The 22,539-nt window shown below is 38.2% G+C and overlaps 1 protein-coding gene and 1 non-coding gene across 4 annotated transcripts in view; one reads left to right on the top strand and one right to left on the bottom strand.

Moving 5' to 3' along the window:
• Window positions 1-22,539, bottom strand: part of Slc16a1 (solute carrier family 16 member 1) — a 48,834-nt gene that overhangs the window by 7,927 nt on the left and 18,368 nt on the right. For all 3 annotated transcript variants that reach the window (XM_020156568.2, XM_020156569.2, XM_020156567.2), the window contains exons 2-3: window positions 4,669-4,928; window positions 268-411 (exon numbers count right to left, since the gene is read on the bottom strand). In XM_020156568.2, coding sequence (XP_020012157.1) covers window positions 268-411; window positions 4,669-4,885 — 361 coding nt within the window. In that variant the 5' untranslated portion in view covers window positions 4,886-4,928. The remainder of the gene's footprint in view (window positions 1-267; window positions 412-4,668; window positions 4,929-22,539) is intronic.
• Window positions 1,158-1,257, top strand: LOC141415344 (small nucleolar RNA U13). Its single transcript, XR_012440317.1, has one exon. It is a non-coding gene; the product is annotated as a small nucleolar RNA U13 (small nucleolar RNA).

The raw sequence follows: 22,539 nt of genomic DNA, 5'->3' as shown, positions 1-22,539 counted from the left end.
ATCTACCACCACTGCCTGTTCTTAAGAGAAAGGATTCAATCAATTTTTCTTTCAATTAATTCAACAATAAAATTCTATTATGACAGTAATTTCTTTAAAGTTTGCCTTTGTAGTTCTCAGTTTATCATTTGAACAACTCTTCAAATGGTAACAAAATTATTTCTATAAGAAAAGATTCTAATTTATAATACCTGAAAGCTAAAAGCAGATAAATTTCAAATAGCAAGTAATAAACGACTGCACAAAAAAGAACCAGCAGCAACTCACCTCCGATGACGCCAATGCACAAGTAAAGCTCCTGCACGGTGTTACAGAAGGAAGCCGCCATCAAGCCACAGCCGGACAAGCAGCCCCCAGCAATCATGACCGGGCGGCTGCCATACTTGTTCACCAGGACACTGCTGATAGGACCTGGGAGACAAAACATTTAATAGCATAAATGAACCTGACTCTCACATCTGTACAAGGCACGGAAATAAACAAAAGTCAATGGCAAGAATATTGTCCTCTGTAATTATTCGTGAGTCACAGGCATATGTGCTGGAAAATAAAGATCCTCCAACAGCATGCATTGTTTATGTCCTGTATCTACAAATACAGGATGGAATTTAGGCTTCTCTTTTAAAGTAGATCAAGCTGAATAAATTTCTGACATTAGAGTATTATTTACATAGTATCATAAATGTGGCTTGTGTCATTTTTATAAAAGAAAAAAAAAGACAAAAATACATAACCTTCTTTTCCATGTTTAAGTAGTATTGTAGGTAGGTAGGTCATTTCAATTTTTAAAAAGTTTCCACCTATATGTAGATGCTCCCCCATCCCCACAAGAAAATCTTAGGTATCAATCTTCTAATACAAAAATCAAGAGCTTTCTTCTTACTTACTACCAAAGGTGTAATTTGTTTTTCCAAATTTATAAATCAAGTGGTAGAGCAACTGCCTAGCAAGTGTGAGGCCCTTGAGTTCAAGCCTAAGTACTGCCAAAAAAAATAATAAAATAAAATTTATAAATCTTAATAATCATAAGCAAGTCTTATTCATAGTAAATAGTATTTTAAAAGTTATGATATAACCTTGTGTGTATGTGTGTGTTGTGCGGGAAATCCACTGAGCTACATTCCTAGCCCTATGACCCAACTCTTAGGCTAATATTGACCTTCTGGGCTCATAAGCATGGTGACTGAATTTTCATGCTAGTATGTGAAATGAGCCTCTCAAACCTTGTCACGATTTTGGCACATTACTTGTCTTATATGGGGGAAAAAAAATCCACTAATATTTGCTGGTTGCAAAATGAATCATGGTTTGAATTTCACTTGTTCATATTTATAAAAATAGTATGTTTCAAGAACTTGTGGAAATGATAACTTTGTAACTTGCCTACCTGGTTAAGGCAAGCTCACTGGAAAAGCACTGATACTGGCCTTGGCAAAGTCACAAAGCTAGTAAGAGCTAAGTCTCACATTCAACTTATTTCCCTCCATATTTTTGGTGGCACCGGGGTTTGAACTCAGGGCCTCATACTCGCTAGGCAGGTCCTCTACCACTTGAGCCACTCCACCAACCTGTAATTTTGGAACCAAATTATAAAGCAGACCAAAAAAAAAAAATCAATTTCTCTTCTATGCGCATAGTACATTCTGAACTTACTATTTCTGTACTTGGCTCCCTAGAAGATAGTAAGTCTGTCCTTAGAAACATACATTAAATGCACTTATCCAGAATACAATAATGGTCATATGTTGACATATTCTATTTCAAAGGGACAGGCCCTAGCCCCAGGGAATTTTAATTTGAATTATGGCTCTACTTCTTTCTACTCTTTGCTATTCTTTGTTATTCATCTACCTCCTATAGTTGGTTGAAAGAATAAAAAATTAGGCCAGACCCCGGTGGCTCACACCTGTAATTCTTGAATTCTTGGGAGGCTGAGATTGGGAGGATTGTGGTTTGAGGCCAGCCAGGGCAAATCATTCATGAACCCCCCCATCTCCAAAATAACCAGAACAAAATGGACTGGAGGTATGGCTCAAGTGGCAGAGTGCCTGCTTTGCAAGTATGAATCCCTGAGTTCAAACCCCAGTCCCACCAAAAAATAAAATAAAAAATGAACTCATGTATGTATATGAAATGTTTAGTAGGTCCTCAGTAAATACTGGCACCTTCTAATTCACTGCTGTGGCCTAAATGCTGAGAATAGAGCTCAGTAGTTGAGCACTTGCCTAGCATGTGTCAATGCCTTGGGTTCAATACCACAAAAATAAAACAATGACCAAAAAATGTTGTAACCTACCCCAATCAATAGTATTAAGAGGTAGGGCCTTTAGAAAATGAGGCCACTGCCACTATGAATGGGATCAGTGTCCTGAGGGGACTTCTCTTCTCTCCTGCATGGGAAGATGCAGATAGGTACCATGTATTGGGACAAACTCTCACTTGACGCCCTGATGGACTAAGACAGTCACTTCATGAAAGTACTAGGTCTCAGGTGAATTGAAAATCTGAATTCACACCTTGTGTAAGATGGAAGAACTGATTAGTGGAAGACTATCTATAAAATATTAGTCATGAGATTGTATGTAACCAGAACAAAGATCAATACTGCCATACTATTGACTCTGAGAGGTTTAAGTTAATCTACAAATTCTGCAGTTTGAAAAACCGAACTAGGAGTATCACAATGACCACTCTGGAACTGAAAATATGTTTAAAAAAAAAAAAAAAAAAAAGGAAGGGGTGGGGGGACAAACCACCATACTTACACTTCAACAGACTATAGTATGACTCTTTAACCCAAAGCACTAAACAAAATGAAATCATTCATAGCTTAAAACATACTACTCAGAATGTAGCTTAAGTGCACAAATTAAAAGATTAAAACAGTTGTAAAGTGATGAAAATTCTTAGGGAATATATTACTTAGAAACCAATTAAAAAATAACCCATTTAATAAAATCTCTTCCATAAAACTCATGATAGGCAATTATGTCCTTCAAAGTTATTTCAGGAAGGATGGCCCTAATTAGCTATCACTAAAAATAGAAAGAGTTAGTTTATAGGCTATTATAACCAAACTTAGAGAAATGGGTTAGTTATCTTAGTAACTGGGTAAGGACAAAGAAGGAACTGTCTCCCCAAAGGAAAGTGTCATGTGCAATTAGCACGACTGACATCACTTAATTTTAATGCAAAATTGAAGTGGCTTCCAAGCTCACTGGCTGCTGAGAATCACAACATGTGACCCTCTGGTTCAGTCAGTTTAAGGACATGCTGAATACCAACTTCTTCAAGTCATCAAAGTCAAAATCTCATTAGAAGTCTTGGTAGGTTGGAGTTAAAAGCCTGTAAAATTACTGCTTCTCTCAGAAGTTAGATAATGTTCAAAGTTCCTTTTGATTTCTCTGAACTTATTTAAAAATAGGTAATATAATTCAATATGCAGATTCTTTAAAAATGTATTCAATAGACAAAATGGGCGTACATTCAAAATGGAAAAGGCACAAGAAGACATGCAGTGAAAAACAGGTCTTCTAACTCCTGTTCCCACCTGCTGCTTATCTCTGTACAAGGCAACTAGTTACCTGTTTCTTCCATCCAATTTAATTATCTGATAATTAAGTTGTGATTTCAACTGTCATCCTGTTTCATGAGTTTATAAATCTCACACGAATTATAATTTCTCAAAGGAAGGAATCAGGATCAGTGTTGTCTATGGACTCACAATATGTGCCCAGAGTTGAATATACTCATAGGGCTTAATAAATATTGGTTGAACCTGCTACCACCTTAGCAGCCTAAAACTAAGTTATTTACAATTGATATGTAAAATCTTTATATTGGCTATTAAAGAGGTATAGATGGATATAATCTGAGGCAATAAATTGCAACCAAAAACAAGATTAACAGAAGTAAAGAGCATCTAATAAGGCAACAAGAGACACTGTCAATCTCAGTTAACAAAAGCATTTGGCATGAATTCCTGCTAACTAAGCAACTATATATTTTAAGTATTTTGGTAGGTTTAACTTTAACATGATTAACTGTGGTTTGATGTCAAGGTGAAACAAACAATATTTTAAATGATGCTAAGTGAGCAATTTACTCTCTACATTTCCTTCACAACATGCCAAAGAAAACAGAAGAAGAAGAAAAAAAAAAAAACTCGTTTAAAGTGCAGTTGAAATGCTTTTAAGAGCCACACCATCATGAGGATTAAGGGAAAGTTTATTCAGTTCTTTTAATTTCTAATACCATTAGACAATTTCACCAAGATGTTGAACTATGCTATTTAGGTTTGTCTGACTTATTTTCATTAGTCCAACATCAGTATTTATACGTATTCAGGTTTGCATTTCAAGGATCTATCAGAGAGCAACAAGAAGCAATTGTGTGCACATCATTTTTATGAGAGCTTTTTAAGCTCAATGAAACTTCCCTTGGGTCACTGTCATTGCATTCCAGAAAACCATAGCAGAACCAAGGGAGTAAGAGTTGCCCCTGTTATAAGCAGTGAGTGAAAACCATGCACCATACATAACACAAGAACATTTCAAAGAAGTAACATTTCAAAACATCCCACTGAATAAACTTTTTTTTTTTTAAGTTACCCAATACACTCAGGCTGCCCAGTGAAAATTAAAAGGGCAAGCTTTAATGAGTACTTACCTCCAGCATACATGACAGCCAACATGATGGAGGATATCCACGACACTTCGCTGGTGGTAGCATTGAATATACCTTCAATTTCTTTAAAGAACACAGTGATGGATTTGGGAAATGCATAAGAGAAGCCAATAGAAATGAATGCTCCAACTACCACTGCCCATCCCCAGCCTCCATCTGGGGGGGTATATCCAACTGGTCCTCCAATTGCAGGAGGCATTTTAAGTGTAGATGAATTCCAAAATGCAGCTCAAATCCAGTATCTGCAGGATTATAAAATTAAAACAGTATGTCAACACTAAAACATCCCCACAAAACCCTTTTGTATAATAAAATTGCGTTTTTGGCTTTCACCCTTGTTTCTTGACACAGAGCTCCTAAATTGCTTGTGATTTCCTGGGTGATAAGAAAATAGAAATATCTTTTGTTTTGGTTTTTGCCTTTTTGAGGCAAGGTCTCCCTCTGTTGCCCAGACTGGCCTCCAACTTGGTGATCCTCCTACCTCAGCCTCTGGTGAGGGCTGGGATTACAAGGCCTTGTACCTCCATTTAGCTCTGGTTATTTTGGAGAATCTGGTTATTTGCTGGGCTGGCCTTGAACCTTGGTCCTCCCAAGAAGCTAGGTGTGAGCCATCTGCTCATGGCCTAGTTTATCTTTTTAATAATACCATGCATATGGGTTTTGTAACAAGCTCCTAAACTCTAGGAGTTATCTAATTAATAGAAGTACCTTTTCATCTTATCTGGATTTGTTTATTTTACTTCACTTTATTTTTGCAATGTTCATACATAGAAGGTAAGTGCTCTCCCACCCAGCTAATGAGGTGACTGGGGGGGTCCTGGATGTTTTTTTTGTGGGTGTAGTTACCAGAATGATCCAGTGATTAGAGGGTGGGAGAAACCTCTAGTAAAGGGGAAAGTGGTAATGGCTGGAAATAAAGTGCTATAAAAACCCCTGAATTCCAAGCATGATGGGATACAGTTGTAATCCCAGGATTTGGTTGTGGAGGCAAGAGCATCACGAATTGGAGGCCAACTAGAGCTATGTAGCAAGACCCCATCTCAAAGAAGAAAACAAAATAATAAAACAAAACAAAACTCCTTTTGAACAAGAGATCTGAGGCAGGAGGATTGGGAACTGAGGCCACCCTGGGCTATGTAGCAAGGCTCTCAAAAACAAAGCCAGATGCAGGCTCTTGCCTGCAATCCTAGCTATATGGGAGATGGAGATCAGGGGGATCTTAGTTCCAGGTCAGTCAGGGCAAAAAGGCCAAAGACTCATCTCAACCAATAGCTGGGCATTGTGACATGTGCCTGTCATCTCAGCTATGCAGGAAGTGTAAATAGGAATATCTTGGTCCAGGCTAGCCTGGGCATCAACTTGAGACCCTATTTGAAAATACCTAAAGCAAAATGGTTTTGGAGGCATGGTTCAAATAGTACAGCATCTGCCTAGCAAATCCTGAGTTCAAACCCCTGTACCATTCCACCAGAAAAACACACAGTGGGGGAAAAAAAATACTAGTCTATCTGAACCAGAACTTCTAGAAATGAAAAGTAGTCAATAAAATTAATAACAGGTTAATTAACAGATTGGACAGAGAAGGATACAGGATAAAACCCGGGGCGGGGGGGAGGGGAGGAGAACAGGTATGAAGAAATCAGTCATATATGTTGCATATTTCAAACTAACTGGAAGAGGAGTTTGAATGTTTTCACCACAAAGACATGATAGATGTTTGAGGTGACAATTATTCAAATTTGACCATCAACATTATGCACATATATTTAAATACCACACTGTACCCTATAAATGGGTACAAAATCCAAAAATGTTTACACAAAGCTAGGAGTGCTGACACATGCATATAATCCCACTACTTGGGAGGCTAGGCGGAAGAATCATGAGTTTGAGGACAGCTTAGGTTACATAGTGAGACCCTATCTTAAAAAACAAAGGAACAAACAAAAATAAATATAAATGAAAAATAAAAGGACAATTAACTTTAAAGAAAAAGACATTAGTCCAAATTCAAGGACAGCTTAATTCAAAAGCTATGAGAGGTTTTAGAATGGAAAGAGTTGACATTTATCTAATGGACCATGGAAGAGAAAAGAATGAAGAGACCACTTCAATCATATCAGACAAAACACTAGTTTTAAAAATCTTTAATAGTAACTACTAGCAAAATACAGATTACACAACACAATCTTGCTGACAAAACAGACTTCTTGTGGATTTTGAAAAATTATCAGTTCCTGTGTCTTCAAATATTGCTTCTTTTTCTATCTCTCTTTTTGTCCTCTCACTCCAATTGGATCTTCCCATGGCATCTATTTCTGTTTCCATCTTTTTGTGTCCTACACTTCATTCTAATGATTTCTCCTGGTTCTCTACATAGCTGTGTTTGGCATTATAAAGCCTTAGCCAACTCGATTTATGGAAAATACCAACCATATAATCTAAACAGCAACTTCTCATTTTCAATCAATCAAGTAAATAGATTTCTATCAAATAAAAACACCCTTCCATTTTATTTGAAATAAATGTGCTGATACACATCATTGTGACCACCATCTCATTTTTCTAATACTAATTCAAACATAGAAAACAGAGAAGGCTGAAGTTTGCAGATTGAATAAAATAAGGCCAGTCTTTCTCATCTAACCTCTTTTTGGATTTCTCACAGGACTCTCTCCAGGATGATGTATTCCAAAGTTTTCCTTCCTCTGGGGACCCAGAGGTTTTTGTTGTATGGGGCAAAGACCCATAGTAATAAATGGGATGGGTGAGAATCATGTTTCTTTTGTGATAGGAGAAAGGACCTCTGGATAAGGCAGGTTGGGGAACAAAAATCACAAGAACTTGGTGTCCACTCTTAGAAAAGATGACCTTTAGTTATAAAGTTCCATCCGAATCTGAGGATCTGGAGGATAACCCCTGTTAAAATATAACCTAGTTTAAACATGAAAGATACTTGTCATAGGGAATTTTACTTATGATTCAGGCAGAATAGTATTTACAAGTTACAGTTTCCTCAAATTTCTACTGGACTGAATACGGTAAAAAGCAAACATCTCAGTCCTGCTAACGGAAATAGCCTGGGCTCTGAAATTATGTTTAATAGAACTGCTCCAGGCATTAAGTTCATGAGTTTTTCCTTTATCAAAGTATGAAAAAAGAAAACATTTGAACTTATTTCAAAGAACTACTAAAAAGATTAATTCACTCCAGAATACTTACATATGGAGTGACACCCACACTAACAGCACAGCTGTTTAACGCAGCCCCGGCTGTAGCAGCTAAGACGTGCTGGACGTGATGAAACGTTGAACTTAACTGCCAGCTATGATTTGTCCCAATTAAAGCAGTTCTAATTTTTAGTCACTCAGACTTGCCTCATCAAGTGAATACCTTCTTCTACAGTGTCAAGCTTAGACTTAAAGGGTTGGCAGAGTGGCTCAAGTGATAGAGCACCTAACTAGCAAGCAAGAGACCCTGAGTTCAAAAAACCAGAAATAGCTAGGCACTGTAGTTTTACCTGTAATCCAGCCACTTAGGAGACAGATCAAGAGCACTGCAGTGCAAGGCCAGCCTGAGCAAATACTTCAAAAGACCCCATCTCCTAAATAACCAGAGCAAAATGGACTTAGAGGTATGGCTCAAGTGGTAGGGTACCTGCCTTGTAAGTGGAAATCCCTGAGTTCAAATCCCAGTCCCAACAACATCAACAAAAGCCAGAAACAGATTCAACACAATTTTGTCACTATCTGACAAATGGTTATGCCTGTTAACTTAAAAAATTCTGAACAGGGTATGGTGAGGCATATCTATAATCCCCCATTGGGGAGGCTAAAGCAGGAAAATCAAGTTCCATACCAACCTGGGCTACACAGCAAGTTCCAGGGCAACCTGGAGATTCTGGCTCAAAACAAAACAAAAACTGATTATATATAACAGAAAAAAATATCAGTAATATTATCACTACGCATATATTATCTATAAACAGAAGGGCTCTTTCAAAAAGTAAGCTGCAAGAGTAGCCTCCCTTGCTCAGTGTTCAGCTCCCTGTTGAAGAAAAGGAGCGATACATTTTTTTTTGTGCTAAAAGCCAGAGGCTGAGAGGGCCTAATGTTTAAGACATTAATTCTTAGTGTGCGCAGTAGTCTTCCTATCAGTTTAGCTATTAGCTTAGTGATGGGGGGATTTAAAAAAAAGGTGATACGGTGATGAGAAAAGCTTATCAATTTGCCTCATAACAGGTCATAGAAACAGGACATGGTGGTACATGCCTGTAATTCCAGTCCTGAGAGGAGAGGTGTGTACATAGGCAGGAGGATTACGAGTTGGGAGTACAGCCTGGGCTACAAAGTCAATCCCTGCCTCAAAACAAGAGGAACAACAACAACAACAAAAAGACAATAGGAAACAGTAACCCTAAACTTTCTTGGGAATGAGTTCTAATTTCTAGATTCTCTGAAAGCTCTCCTTTTCTCCTAACACTGAGCACTTATGCTAGTAAACTAACCTGCAAAGCCAAAGTTGTGCTCATACCCCATGTCCTGCCCTGCTCCAGAAAAGAGCTCAAAAACCCTTGGAAAAAGCATTGGTTCAGTATATTCCTTGCACTTTTCCCAGTCACATGTAAGGTACAGTCACTGTCATTTCCTAAAATGACAATGGGCAGTTTGTGAATGTAAAAGAGGCAAAAATATCTTTAAAAAAAAAAATCACTAGTTTTAAGTTTCAAATTCACATGGAAGGTACTCAAATTCAGAAGCTGGTTGCATTTACTGCAGCTACTGCTGCTGAAGTAGCTGCCAATCTGCTCTTTGTTATTGGTTCTAATTCAGGTTCATGGTTTACAGAACCACCTGCCGCAAGTTAACCTCCAGGATTTAAGAACTAGGAAATTTCACCTTGTTCACTATTAAACTGAATAGTGAAAAAACTAAAACAGCAATAGCAACAATAATAATAAAGAAACAAAGAAAGAAGAGGGAAAAAAACCAAAATAGGCTGGGAGTGTGGCTCAGTAGTAGTGGGAGTGTTAGGTTCAGTCTCCAGAAGTCTCCTCCTCCCCTACACCCCAAACAACCCAACAGAAAGCACCAGCAGAAACAGAAATACAAGCAATGGACCTGACTAACCACATAGTCAGTAATCATGAAACATAGAATTCTAACCAAATCACATATAAAAAAACCACAAAAATATAAATCTGTTTCTACAAACTTCCAAGTATCTATGTACCTCCCCATCAGTTACAGAAAACCCTATCCATATCACAAGTAAAATACACTGTTCTTATTTTAAGAGAAATTAACAGCTTGCTAACAGAACACCTAAAGAAGGATTTTAATTCTTTTTCAGAACCTATGAAAATTCATTGTAGATGATTTTCATTCATTTTTACACTCCCCAAATACCAATATTTGAGTTAATAATCTCTAGGGTTTTTATTATGATAAGACCATGTAATAAAAAAAAAAGTACTTCTTTGGAGACAGCAGCTTTCCAAAGAAAAATCAGTGAGGATGTGGGAAGAGGGAATATTTAACACTGTTGATGGCAATATAAATTGTTATCTTTGCTGTGGAAAACAACAGACATTCTTCTCAATAAACAAAAACCTAGAAATATAAATGCCATTTGATCCAGCAATCACACTTGTGGGTATTTATGTCAAAGAACTGAAATCTGTTTTGCAGTTAAATGTTTTATCACTTGATGATAAAAGTGACAAAACTGAGGCCTACTGATTTATTCACATTGCATTCAACTGAATCAGAATCTATTTGGGGTAGGCTGTTTTTTGAGTGCCACAATAAGTTCTGATATCTAACAGGAATGTATTAATTATAGAAACAAGTTGATGCATATCAGTATGTATAGAAAAGGATGGCTGGAAATTGTGCAGAATAGAGTAGTCCTTTTCACTGTTAGTCACTGAAGTTCTATTTAAACTATACATATTTTACACTTTGATAAAAATATGTATATATGAATTCACTCACTTTAAATAATTCTGATGGTTGTCAAATTCAGCATTTTTAGTCAGTTAAAAAGAACATGTAATAATTTTGTGATACAACAAAATAATGTTCCTTCCCTTTGAGAGTTCTTTAACCCATTAGGTTTATTCCTTATAGTCCTCCACACATTTCCGTGAAGTTTTAAATACTATATATATTCTTGGACGGTTTTCCTTACTCTAAACCAGGAATCTATTTGTTCATAGTTTTTCCCAAGAAGAAAGCTCACTGTACATACTTGTCAGGAATCCAGAGCACTGTGAAACAGACAAAACTTAACATTTTGTAACTGACTTCATTTCTACTGTTATCTAGAAAAGGCAGACTCTGTTTGAAGTGAATATATCATGTGCTAAAGGATATGTGATGAAGTAGATGAAGTCCTAGAACTCAAGGACATTGCCTGGTGCTGGTGGTTCACGCCTGTAATCCTAGCTATTCAGGAGGCAGAGAATTGGAGGATCAGGTACTTTTCTTCTCTCTGAGTAGTGCTGTGGATCAGGCTCTGTGCCCTGAGTATGTGGGCAATGGACAGATTCTAAGCTACAGCCCTAGTTCTGTGGTGAGAAACTGCATTTCAACCCCACCACTACACAGACCTGACTGAATATTGAGAATACTTCAGTGATTAAAATCTCCAAAGACTTGGCTTCAGATCTGCAAATCCCAACGCAGAAATACAATATGAAATAAAGGCAACGTGACTCCTCCAAAAGTGAAAAATTCCCAAAAAGTGATTCTAATGATAGTAAAGTGGATGAAATCTCAAAGAATTTAAAGTAATGAATGGCTCACACCTGTAATCCTAGCTATGTAGGAGGTAGATATCAGGAGGATTGTGGTTCAAAGCTAGCCCAAAATCCATCACAAAAAAAGGGCTGGTGGAGTGGTTCAAGGTGTAAGCCCTGTGTTCAAACCCTAGCACAGCAATAAATAAATAAATAAAATGATTATAAGAATGATCAATGCAATTAAAGGATATAAATACCTGAATGAATTAAGGAAGACATTGCAGGAATGAAAGAAAAATTCAATAAAGATATACAATCCTAAAAAAAAAAAATCTAATTGAAGTCCTGGAAATGGAAAGTTCAATTAAGTTAAATAAAAAACTTAGTTGAAAACCTCACCAATACAGTGGATCAAGTTAAAGATAGAACACCAGGGCTTGAAGATAAGGTAGACAAATTAAAACATTCAGACAATGATAAGGGAAGAAAAGTACAAAAGGAATATACAAGACCTCTTGAACATCATTCAAAGACCAAATCTATCAATCATGTGCACAGAAAGATTAGAGGTACAAACTAAAGGCATAGCAAACAAACTCAATAAAATAAGAAAAATCCCCAAATCTTGAGAAACATGGTCATCCAGGTACAGAAGAGTTTTAGAACACCTAACAGACAAGACCAGAAAAGAACCTCCCCCCATCATATTATAGTTAAAACTAAATGAATATTTATAACTGCAAGAGAGATGCACCAAGTCACATATAAAAACAAATCTCTCAGAATAACAGATTACTTAACAGAAACTCTAAAAGCCAAGAGGACATGGAATGATAGATTCTAAGCCCTGAAGGAAAACAACTGTCAATCTAGATTACTGTATCCAGCAAAGCTATCTTTCATAATTGAAGGAGAAATAAAACCTTCCATGATAAATAAAACCTAAAGGAATTCATTACCACTAATCCAGCACTGCAGAAGACACCTCAAGGAACCCTACACTGAAGAGAAGGTAATCACAACAATGAAAATATAGAAAAGAATAAATCTCATTACAAGTACGTAAGCAAATGGTAACATCTGCTTATAAAATGTTATAAAAACATTAAAAAAATAAAATGACGGGAATTACTATAGACCTTCTAATAATATTTCAATATTAATGGTCTCAACTCTCAAATCAAAACATTCAGACTGGCAGACTATATGTATATTAGAAAAACCAAGACCCAACCATTTGTTGCTTACAAGAAACATACCTCACTGGCAAAGACAAGCAGAGGCTTAAAGTGAAAGGATGGAAAAAAAATTTCCAAGTAAATGGATCCATAAAGCAAGCAGAGTAGCTATCCACACACCTGAAAAAGCAGACTGCAAACCAAAGTTAGTCAATATAGACAAAGAAGGCCGCTTCATATGGATGAAGGGAATAATCCATCAAAAAGATATATAACAAAGGGCTGGTGGAGTGACTCAAGAGGTAGAGTGCCTGCCTAGCAAGCCTGAGGCTCTGAGGCCAAACCCCAGTACCAACAAAGATATAGCTACTGTAAATATAAATACACTGAAAGTTGGTGAGCCCAATTTCAGAGTAAACACTATTGAACATAAAGTACAGATAGACCTTAATTGGAGGTTGTCTTTCCTACTCCACTCTCAGCAATAGAAAAGTGATCCAGACAAAAAACCTCAACAAAGAAACTTCAGAATTAAATGACACTGCTGATCAGATGGACTTAACAGGTATCTACAGAATGTTCTACAAAACATCCATAGACAACATATTCTTCTCAGCAGCCCATGGGTCTTTCTCCAAAATAGATCATATTTTAGGACATAATGCAAGATTCAAATACAAGAAAACTGAAATAACTTATTGTATTTTATCAGACCACAATGGGATAAAACCAGACATCAACATCAATAGACTTGAACATGGGTCTGGGGGTGTAGCTCAATTTTGATTGAGTTTTTGCCTAGCATTGCACAAGACCCTGGGTTCAATCCTCAGTCCCATAAGAATCAAGTAAGTAAATAAATAAAATGAGTAAATACTCAAACACAAGGACACTAAATAATACATTGAATGAACACTAGTTCACCACAGAAATTAGAGAAATCAGAAAATTCCTGGAATCATATGAAAATAAAAACAGAACTTATACAGAACCTTTGAGGCCCAGCAAAGACAGTGCTAAAAGGAAAGTTTATAGCTGAGTGCCTACATGAAAAAAAAAAAAAAAAAAAAGAGAATGGTGGGGATGGATCTCAAGTAATTAAGCACTTTTGTACGGCGAGCATGAGACCCTGGATTCAATCTCCAGTACTGCAAACAGTAACAACAGAGAACTCAAATAAATAACCTAATGATACACTTCAAACAATCAGAAAAACAACAAGCCAAACCCAAATTAGTAAATGGAAAGAAATAATAACAATCAGGATAGAAATTAATGGAGACTCATAGAACAATATAAAGAATTAATGAGGTTCAAGTGGTAGGACATCTGACTAGCAAGCATGAGACCCTAAGTTCAGACCCCAGTACGAGAAAAACAAAAACAAAACTGTGACCCAAGAATCAATGAAACAAAGAATTTCTTTATTTAAAAAAGACATTCATTCCTGAAATCTACCAGACCCACAAAGAAGAACTATAACCAATGCTCTTCAAACTATTCCATAAAGTAAATGTCACCAAGCTCATTCTATGAAGCCATACCAAGTCAGATAGTTATTTTTCAGGTAGGGTCTGGTGCTTCTGCCCAGGTTGGCCACCATGAGATGGAAATCTTGCTAACTTTTTCCTTGGGTTGGCCTTAAACTGTGATCCTACTATCTCTGCCTCCCAAGTAGCTGCAATTACAGGTGTGAGACACCAGGCCAGTTTAAAAGTTCATTTTTATTAATGCAATTATAAGAATAGGGTATACTTTGTTAGCTAACATTTGATAGTTTAGGAAATTGTCAATTTCCTAAACTATCAAATGCATGCTTTTGCATTAGTAACTTAAAAATTCAGCTGAATAGCTCAAGCAGTAAGAGCACCTGCCCAGCAAACATGAGGCCCTGAATTCAAGCCCCAGTGCCACCAAAAACAAAATTTTTTTTCAAACTGCATATTATCAAAATGTGTAGACACACACACACACATACACACACACACTCCTGGATACAAACTTGTTTGTCATCCATCAACAAAATTTGGTGTTTGGAGTATAAGAGATAAGCAAGACAGACATGGTCCTGCCCTCATAAAATTTAGTCTCTGGAGAATAAAGAAAATAAAAAGGTAAACAAATTAACTTATGTTCAGATAAGTAACTATGTTCTGAGAAGTATACATAAAATGTTACATTGCTGGAGGTTGAAAAGGAACATAGTACCTACCCTCTTTCCATATGCCTCTGCTGGCAAACTTACTCTGCTAAGCATGTATTACTTTACAAAAAACAAAACAAAGTAGCAATGTTTTAAAAAAGATGTATGCACATGCAGAGATTACATGTGTGAATAGAAAATAAAATGTCTCATTCTACCCTACTAAGTTACTCACATTTTGATGTAAAAATTCTCTTACACCTCCTAGGACAGTCTTGCATAAGCATAAGCATAAGTAAGGGATTACAGTATATGCTGCCTTTTCTATTTAATACCAGAAATATTCTTGAATCTGTTTTACAATATTGTTTTTGACTAGAAGTGTTCTACTCTAGATATGTATTTTTAAAAATTGCCTACTGTTGCATACTTTCTCCTTTTTTTCTTCTATAAATGCTACCATAGTAAAGTAGAAATTTAAACTAAATTTTTTAATTTGGAATTGATTTGTGTTGCCAATTTACCCTTAAAATTCTATCAATTTCTGCTGGGCACCAGTGGCTCATGCCTGTAATTCTAGCTACTCAGGAGGCAAAGATCAAGATGATATTAAAAGCCAGCCCAGGCAAATAGCAAGATCTTATCTTGAAAAAAGCCATCCCAAAAAAAGGGCTGGTGGAGTGGCTCAAGGTGTAGGCCCTGAGTTCAAATCCCAGTATTCAATATATATATATATATATTGAATGTATATATATATATATATATACACACACTGAGATATATATACATATCAATTTATATTCCCCACCAGAGTATAAGGGTCTACTTTTTTACTCTTTTATAGGACTCTGTGGCAAAAATCATTTCAACAAGGAATCACACCAATATAATAAAAGCTTTAATACTGAGCTAGGCGTGGTGGCACATGCCTAATAATCATAGCAAGTGGGAGGTTAACGCAGGTGTTTGAGGGCGCCTGGATGACACAGGGAGAACTTATCTCAAAACAAACACAAAACAACAAATAAAACACCTCACCGAGTAACAGCAAATGAATAAAAAAGTAGGCAACTGCCTAATATAATAGAACTTTGGGTTATTTAGAGCTGCACAGTGAGGTTCTTGGTAGAAGTTGAACACCTGCTCAAAAGCAATGATTTTTACTTTTTACTACAATCCCTGGGCTGGCGAAATGACTCAAGTGATAGTGCACTTACCTAGCAAACATGAGTTCCTGAGTTCAAACCCCAGTACCACAAAAAAAAAAAAAAAAAAAAAAAGAAAACCAGTACAATCCCTCATTTCCAGAGCATTTTCCTACTTCTAGCACCTAGGCTACTCAGTCACACAACAGAGAAGCTAAAATACTGTATGTCTGTAATACATTATAGAAAACAACAAGCTGGGGCACCAGTGGCTCACATCTGTAATTCTAGCCACTTGGGAGGCTGAACTCAGGACGATGGAGGTTTGAGGCCAGCCAGGGAAAACAGTTCAGAAATTAGAAAGTAACTTTTTTTTTTTGCAGTGCTGGAGATCAAACTCAGGGCCTTGCACATGCCAGGTACAGCACTCTGGCTCTGAGCTACATCCCCAGCCTAGAAAGTAACTTCTATAAATATTTCAAGGTTTCAGCAGAAGTTAGAACCAATTCTTTATTACATCAGTTAAAATTAAAATGTGTGCTTGAGAGTTTCCTTTTTGAGTGTTGTACCACACAAGCGTATCTAATACTTATTAGCAAAGACTGAGGTCTTTTTTGGTCTCATAAGCCAGAGGAAAGAAAGGGAAAAAAAAGAGCCATTCTGATAAGGATAACTATAGAAGAGCTGGAAGTAGAGGAGAGTAAGGTAAGAGACTCTTGAAAAATCAAGCCTGGTGCCAATGGCTCACACCTGTAATCCTAGCTACTTAGGAGGCTGAGATCAAGAGGATCATGGTTTGAGGACATTCTGGGCAAAGTTAATGAGACCCCCATTTCCAAAATAACCACAGCAAAATAGACTGGAGGTGTGGCTCAAGCAGCAGAGTGCCTGCTTCGCAAGTATGAAGCCCTGAGTTCAAACCCCCATCTTACCCAAAGAAAAGAAAGAAAGAAAGATAGATGGATTGATTGATCAATGTGTGGTTCATAATATAATCATGTGTTAGGCGATCTAAGCTCTGAATGGGCAAAGAAAGGAAGAAAAAGTCAACCTTTTTCTCTGGGAAGAAAAGCACATCGCTAGTCAAGGACACCATTGCCTCAGGATACCTTATTCTGAAGCCCAAGTTACATAAAGGCGGAGACATAGTATAATTTTGTTCCAAATCCACAAGACAAGTATTCAGTAACTTACAAAAATGAAATGCTTTTCGTTAGCTGGTAATGTCCCTAATTTTATCTAACACTATCTTCTTATTGTTTTTCTGGATACATCTTGGCACATCTTGATCAATGTTTCTTAGGTAGCACTTTGTAAACTTAAACAAGCTGTATATCCGTATCAACTTTGTAAGCAACATTCCCCTACTTGAGGTGTGTACTTTTATATGAATTAAGGGCAAAAGCTATTTTTGTGCCTTAGAAAATTTAACACCCTCCTATAACCAAATGTTACAATTACATGAACTTCAAGGACTCTGATTTTCCCAGTTTTTGAGAAGAGAAAACTGAAACAAGAAAACATTCAGAGTGTTTTTCAGTGTAAAGGGCTTGCCTACCCCACACAAGGCCTTGGGTTCAATCCTCAGAATGGAAGAAACCAAACCAAACCAAACCAAACCCAACCCTCTACAATGATGTTTTCATTTCTGCCATCTATTGCCCCCTACAGTTAAAGAGGCAGAAAAGTTTTTGTTCTTGTTTTTTTAAATAAAAATTACTGATAATTTCTGGAATATATAACTTTTTTGATCAGTATCACTTCCTGAGTTATTACTGTACAGCAGATTTTGCTCTTTAAATTTTTTTAAATAGCAGTACTGGGTGTTGGACTCATGACACTTTACCACTTGAGCCACACCCCCTGCCCTTTTTGCTTTAATTATTTTTGAGACAGGGTCTCACTTTATGCCAGGGCTGGCATAGACCACGATCTTCTTACCTATGTCTCCTGGAGCTCAGATCATGGGTGCCCACTACCATGACCAGCTCTTTTCTTGGTGGTGGTGGTGGTACCAGATTTTGAACTCAGGGCTATCACTTGAGCCTCACTTTCAGTCCTTTTTTCCCCTGGTTATTCTGGAGATGGGGTTTCAGTTTTTCCCTAGGCTAGCCTGGACCACGATCTTCCTATTTTAGGATTCCTGCTGTCGCTGACAGGCATGTAACACCATGCCCACAGTTACTAGTTGAGATGGGGTCTAGCCTCAAACTGGGAGCCTCCCTATCTCAGTGTCCCAAGTAACTAGGACTAGGCAAGAGCCATTGGCATTTGGCTAACACTTTTTTTTGGCAGTACTGGGGTTTGAACTCAGGGTCTCGAACTTGCTAGGCAAGCACTAGCTTGATCCACACCTTCAGCCTAATGCCCATCTTTTATTGGTTTTGATGGGGGTCTCCCAAACTTTTTGCTGGGGCTGGTCTTGAACCCTGATTGTTCTGATCACTGTACCAGCCTCTGTTGAAATATTTTTATTTGGATATAAATGGTGTTTCTAAAAAAATAACAAAGATCTAGAAGTGGGTATAATTACCACAGTTTTAAAATAATGATGCGCTTAAACAATTCCAAGATAGCTACAACTGTATATGAAGTATGTGATTTCTATTGGTAACAAAGTCAAAGGTACTGCTAACACAGCTATGGTTTGGTAGCTACACTTGCAGTTGAAAATAATTCCAAAGTTTAGTTAGGTTAATAGAAAGCTGTAATTCTTTCTTACACAAATTTACATAACCCTTGAATTCTATATACCTTATGGATCAATTTGTAGACTTTGAGTTTAAAACCTCTGATTGAATAGAAAAAATATTAATAAAGTAAAAACAACTTTGGTTATCAAAACTCAATAAACAACCTATAAAGGCCAGGCATTGTGATGAAAGCCAGGAGTGGGGTAGAGGCAGAAGGATTTCAAGTTCAAGCTACATAGTGAGTTCCAGGCCAGCCTGGGCTACAACATAACAAGAGCCAGTCTCTAAAAACAAAACAAAAACAAAGCCTGATGCAGGTGGCTCACACCTATAATCCTAGCTACTTGGGAGGCTGAGATCAGGAGGAAGATTGAGGTTTGAAGCCAGCCCAGGCAAACAGTTTCAGCCCCCGTCTCTAAAATAACCAGAGCAAAATAGACTGGAGGTGTGGCTCAAGTTATAGAGAGACTGCTTTGCAAGCATTCCAGTTCAAACCCCAGTCCCACCAAAACAAAACAAAATCCCAATTTATAAAGGCCCTGTTACTCTCCTAAATACACAACAGAACAGTATCAAGATTTTATTCATTCCTTAATTTTCGGAAGATTTGGGCTGTGTAAACACTGATTTGATTCCCAGTACCATTAACAAACAAAAACCAAAAAAAACTTCAGGATTATATAGGAACAAAAATCACAAATATTTTCATCCAATGATTAAATATGCAGCTTAAAATACCAGAACATTTTGAAGAAGTTCTCCTTTATACAATGGCTGTATAATTGAATTAAATCAAATTCAACAACATTAGCTAAGCACCAGTGGCTCATGTCTGTAATCCTGGCTACTGAGGAGGCAGAGATCAGGAGGATTGCAGTTTGAAACCAGCAAAGGCAAATAGTTCAAGACCCTATCTTGAAAAAACACATCACAAAAAAAGGGCTGGTGAAGTGGCTCAAGGTGTAGGTCCAGAGTTCAAACCCCAGTAACTCAAAACAAACAAACAAAAAGCTCTACAACATTGGATTGTGATTAACAACAGGGTAGTGTGGACAACCAACAGAGCTGGATCCTGACTCAGAACAAATGGTCAGTGGCACCCAACAAAGACCCAGTACATGCAGTCAGTCTCAAGTGTTGTTTGGGATGGATGTGAACTCATTATTTCATTGCATGTACTGTGACCCCAGAAGACTAATGACCATTTCCATAAGATGGTCGTTGGCTGTTTGAATCCTTTGTCTGTATGGTACAAGGGCTTAAACATGTCACCTATACTAGTCTTTCTGTCAGATTCACTATAACATCTTCTATTATCCTCTACTTCTCCCCCTCCCCCAAAAAAAATCCCAGGGGAGAAAGCATGGAAGGAATGCCACTTTGCCAGCAATAACAGGTACTGGAGGTGGGTGGGGGGTGGATCCAAGAGATAGCCTAGGGGAGGGACTGGCAACTACCTGCACATGGTAGAGCAGTAGGCCTACTAGGGAAGTACTAAAATGACTCAGATTATATGCCTGATTTCCTGGAAGACTGGCAGACTCACAGGATAAGGGGGGGTTGAGATGAAGGGAAATTGACATACAGATAATGAGTTTCAAGTGACACATTAAACTTGAAATGCCCAGGAGGCAATGAGAAAAGCAGACCATCAGTGACCATCAACTCCTGAGTGCTTGGGGTAGAGGCCCTGGGGTTCATTCACAGTGAGGTTAAAAAAAAAAAAAAAAAAAGTAGTCAATCCCTGACTGAAGCAATTTAAGGGGATAGAGTTGTGGCTCAAATGGTTAGAATGCCTGCCTAGAATGGGTAAGGCAGAGCTCAAACAAGTCCCACTATCCTCTCCTACCCACCCCCCCAAAAAAACTGAAGTTGGGAAGTTATTACTTAGCTCAGGCCTGTAATCCTAGCTACTCAGGAGGCAGGCATCAGGAGGATCAAGGTTCGAAGCCAGACCAGGGCAAATAGTTCTTGAGACATTATTTTGTAAAAACTCATCACAAAAAAAAGGACTGGTGGAGTGGCTCAAGGTGTATGTCCTGAGTTCAAACCCTGGTACTGCAATTAAAAAAAAAATCAATTTTCAGCCTGAGATAATTTGTATCCATATTTACAATTTTAGAGAAAACTCAGAAAACTTAATCTGTCAAAAGACACACATAAACCCTGCCCGTTAACAACTTTTCAAAGCAAAATGTCAAGTTATTTAACCTCCCCAGCCTCAGTTTCCTCATCTGTAAAATAAGGGAAATTAACCAGCTGTTTTGAGCTCCTTTCCAGAGCAGTTATATGCCTTAAGAATTGAAAGTGAGGAAAAAAATGTCATAATACTGAGATCCTAATCAGTTTCATCCTTTGGTGGTATGAGGTATTTTTCTCTTTCTAATCTGTTCAGGGATGTTACAGCCTATTGTTAGGGTTACTGCTAAATCTTTCAATCTATTCAGCAATTAAAAAAAATGCTCCTTAAACTACTAACTTGCAAATTTAACAAGGATCACTAATCTGATGAGACAACAGCACCAACTTAAACCCAAAATGAATGAATAACAGAAGCATATTGTATTTTGGTTTAAATTTTTTTAAATCTTACTATAACCGGTTTTGAGGGCTAGTTGCCTGAATTCTTGATCGCATGAATGGCAATTTAAGGAAAAAGTTGTACCCCATGGTATATAAAGACCTATTTCTGTAGGAGACTGAGGAAGAAGGATCTGGAGTTCCAGGTCAGCCTGGGTGGGTTACACGGTTAGACCCTGGCCTCAAAAAAAAAAGAAGGACATGATTTTATGGGCACTATTTAACTATTAACATCTAACTAAAAAACAAGAAACACAGTCTCTGCACCTCAATGAGCTGGCTTGAGATAAAAAAAAAAAAAGTGTTTATCCATCCTGTTCCAAATTCTCACACAATTCTGAGTTCATCCTATCACGAAACCCCACACTTATTTTATCAGGAAGCTGACGTGGTGTACACATCTTATTTCGAAACCAGAATAATTTTTTTCAGTGGTGGAGATCAAACCTGGGGCTTCACGGCCTGCTAATAAGCAGGCACCCCACCTCGGCTAAGCTACAGCCCCATCCTATCCTAATAATTTTTTAAAGAAAGTATTCCAAACTTGACACGGTAAATAAAGTAACTTGTAACTGTTTAACCATTATTGGTAGACGCCCGGTTTATAATCAGCTACTAGAAACCAGGGAGAAGACTGAAGTAGTAACACGTGTTTCCTGGTTTACATCCATTACAAAGTAGTTTTCGCAACTGTTTTTTTTGCACCAAATTATGTCACGACAAAGCAAAGCAATGTCCAAAGGCACGCAGAAAAGGATGGACTTGCCCCCCCACCCCCCCAAAAAAGCGTGCTTGTGACCAAACGCATCACCATCCTTCCGATTCCGCCACAGGGCCCCTGAAGTCCCCGAACCAAGCCAAAGGACGCTCGGAAGCCACAGGTTGGACCAGTCGGGAACGCTGCGGGCCGGCGGGTTCAGTCCGCCAGGACCAATCGAACACTGCAGTGTCACCCGGGCTGTGAGCAATGCAGCTCCTCACGCCACTCTTGCAAGTCACCATGTGGGACAAGGATTGTCAGACAGGGAAGATTGGGGCGGGCATGCCACGAGTCCAGAATAACTCCCGCCCGGAGTCACTTCCCGGCTAGCATGAGTCCCCGGCGCCACGTGAAACGTCCCTTTTCCAAGATCCCAGCATCTCTCCCGGAGCCTCTTCAACGCTGGAGGGAAAGCGACTTCCCCAAGGTCACCGGGCACCATGACCCGATTCCTCGGCCAGGCCAGTGGCCAGCACCTGACCACGGGGCCCAGCGGCTGGGCTGGGAGAGACACTGTCCCCAAGCACCTCAAGGTCCCCTTCACCAGAGCCGCGCTCCGGGGCCACGCGGCTGCCACGACCACGCTGCCCTCTATCGGGCGCCTCCCGC

This window comes from Castor canadensis, chromosome 12, assembly GCF_047511655.1.
Source record: "Castor canadensis chromosome 12, mCasCan1.hap1v2, whole genome shotgun sequence".
NCBI classification, from domain to species: Eukaryota; Metazoa; Chordata; class Mammalia; order Rodentia; family Castoridae; genus Castor; species Castor canadensis.
The sequence above is the reverse complement of the archived record's forward strand: the minus strand, read 5'-3'. Positions and strand labels throughout refer to the sequence as shown.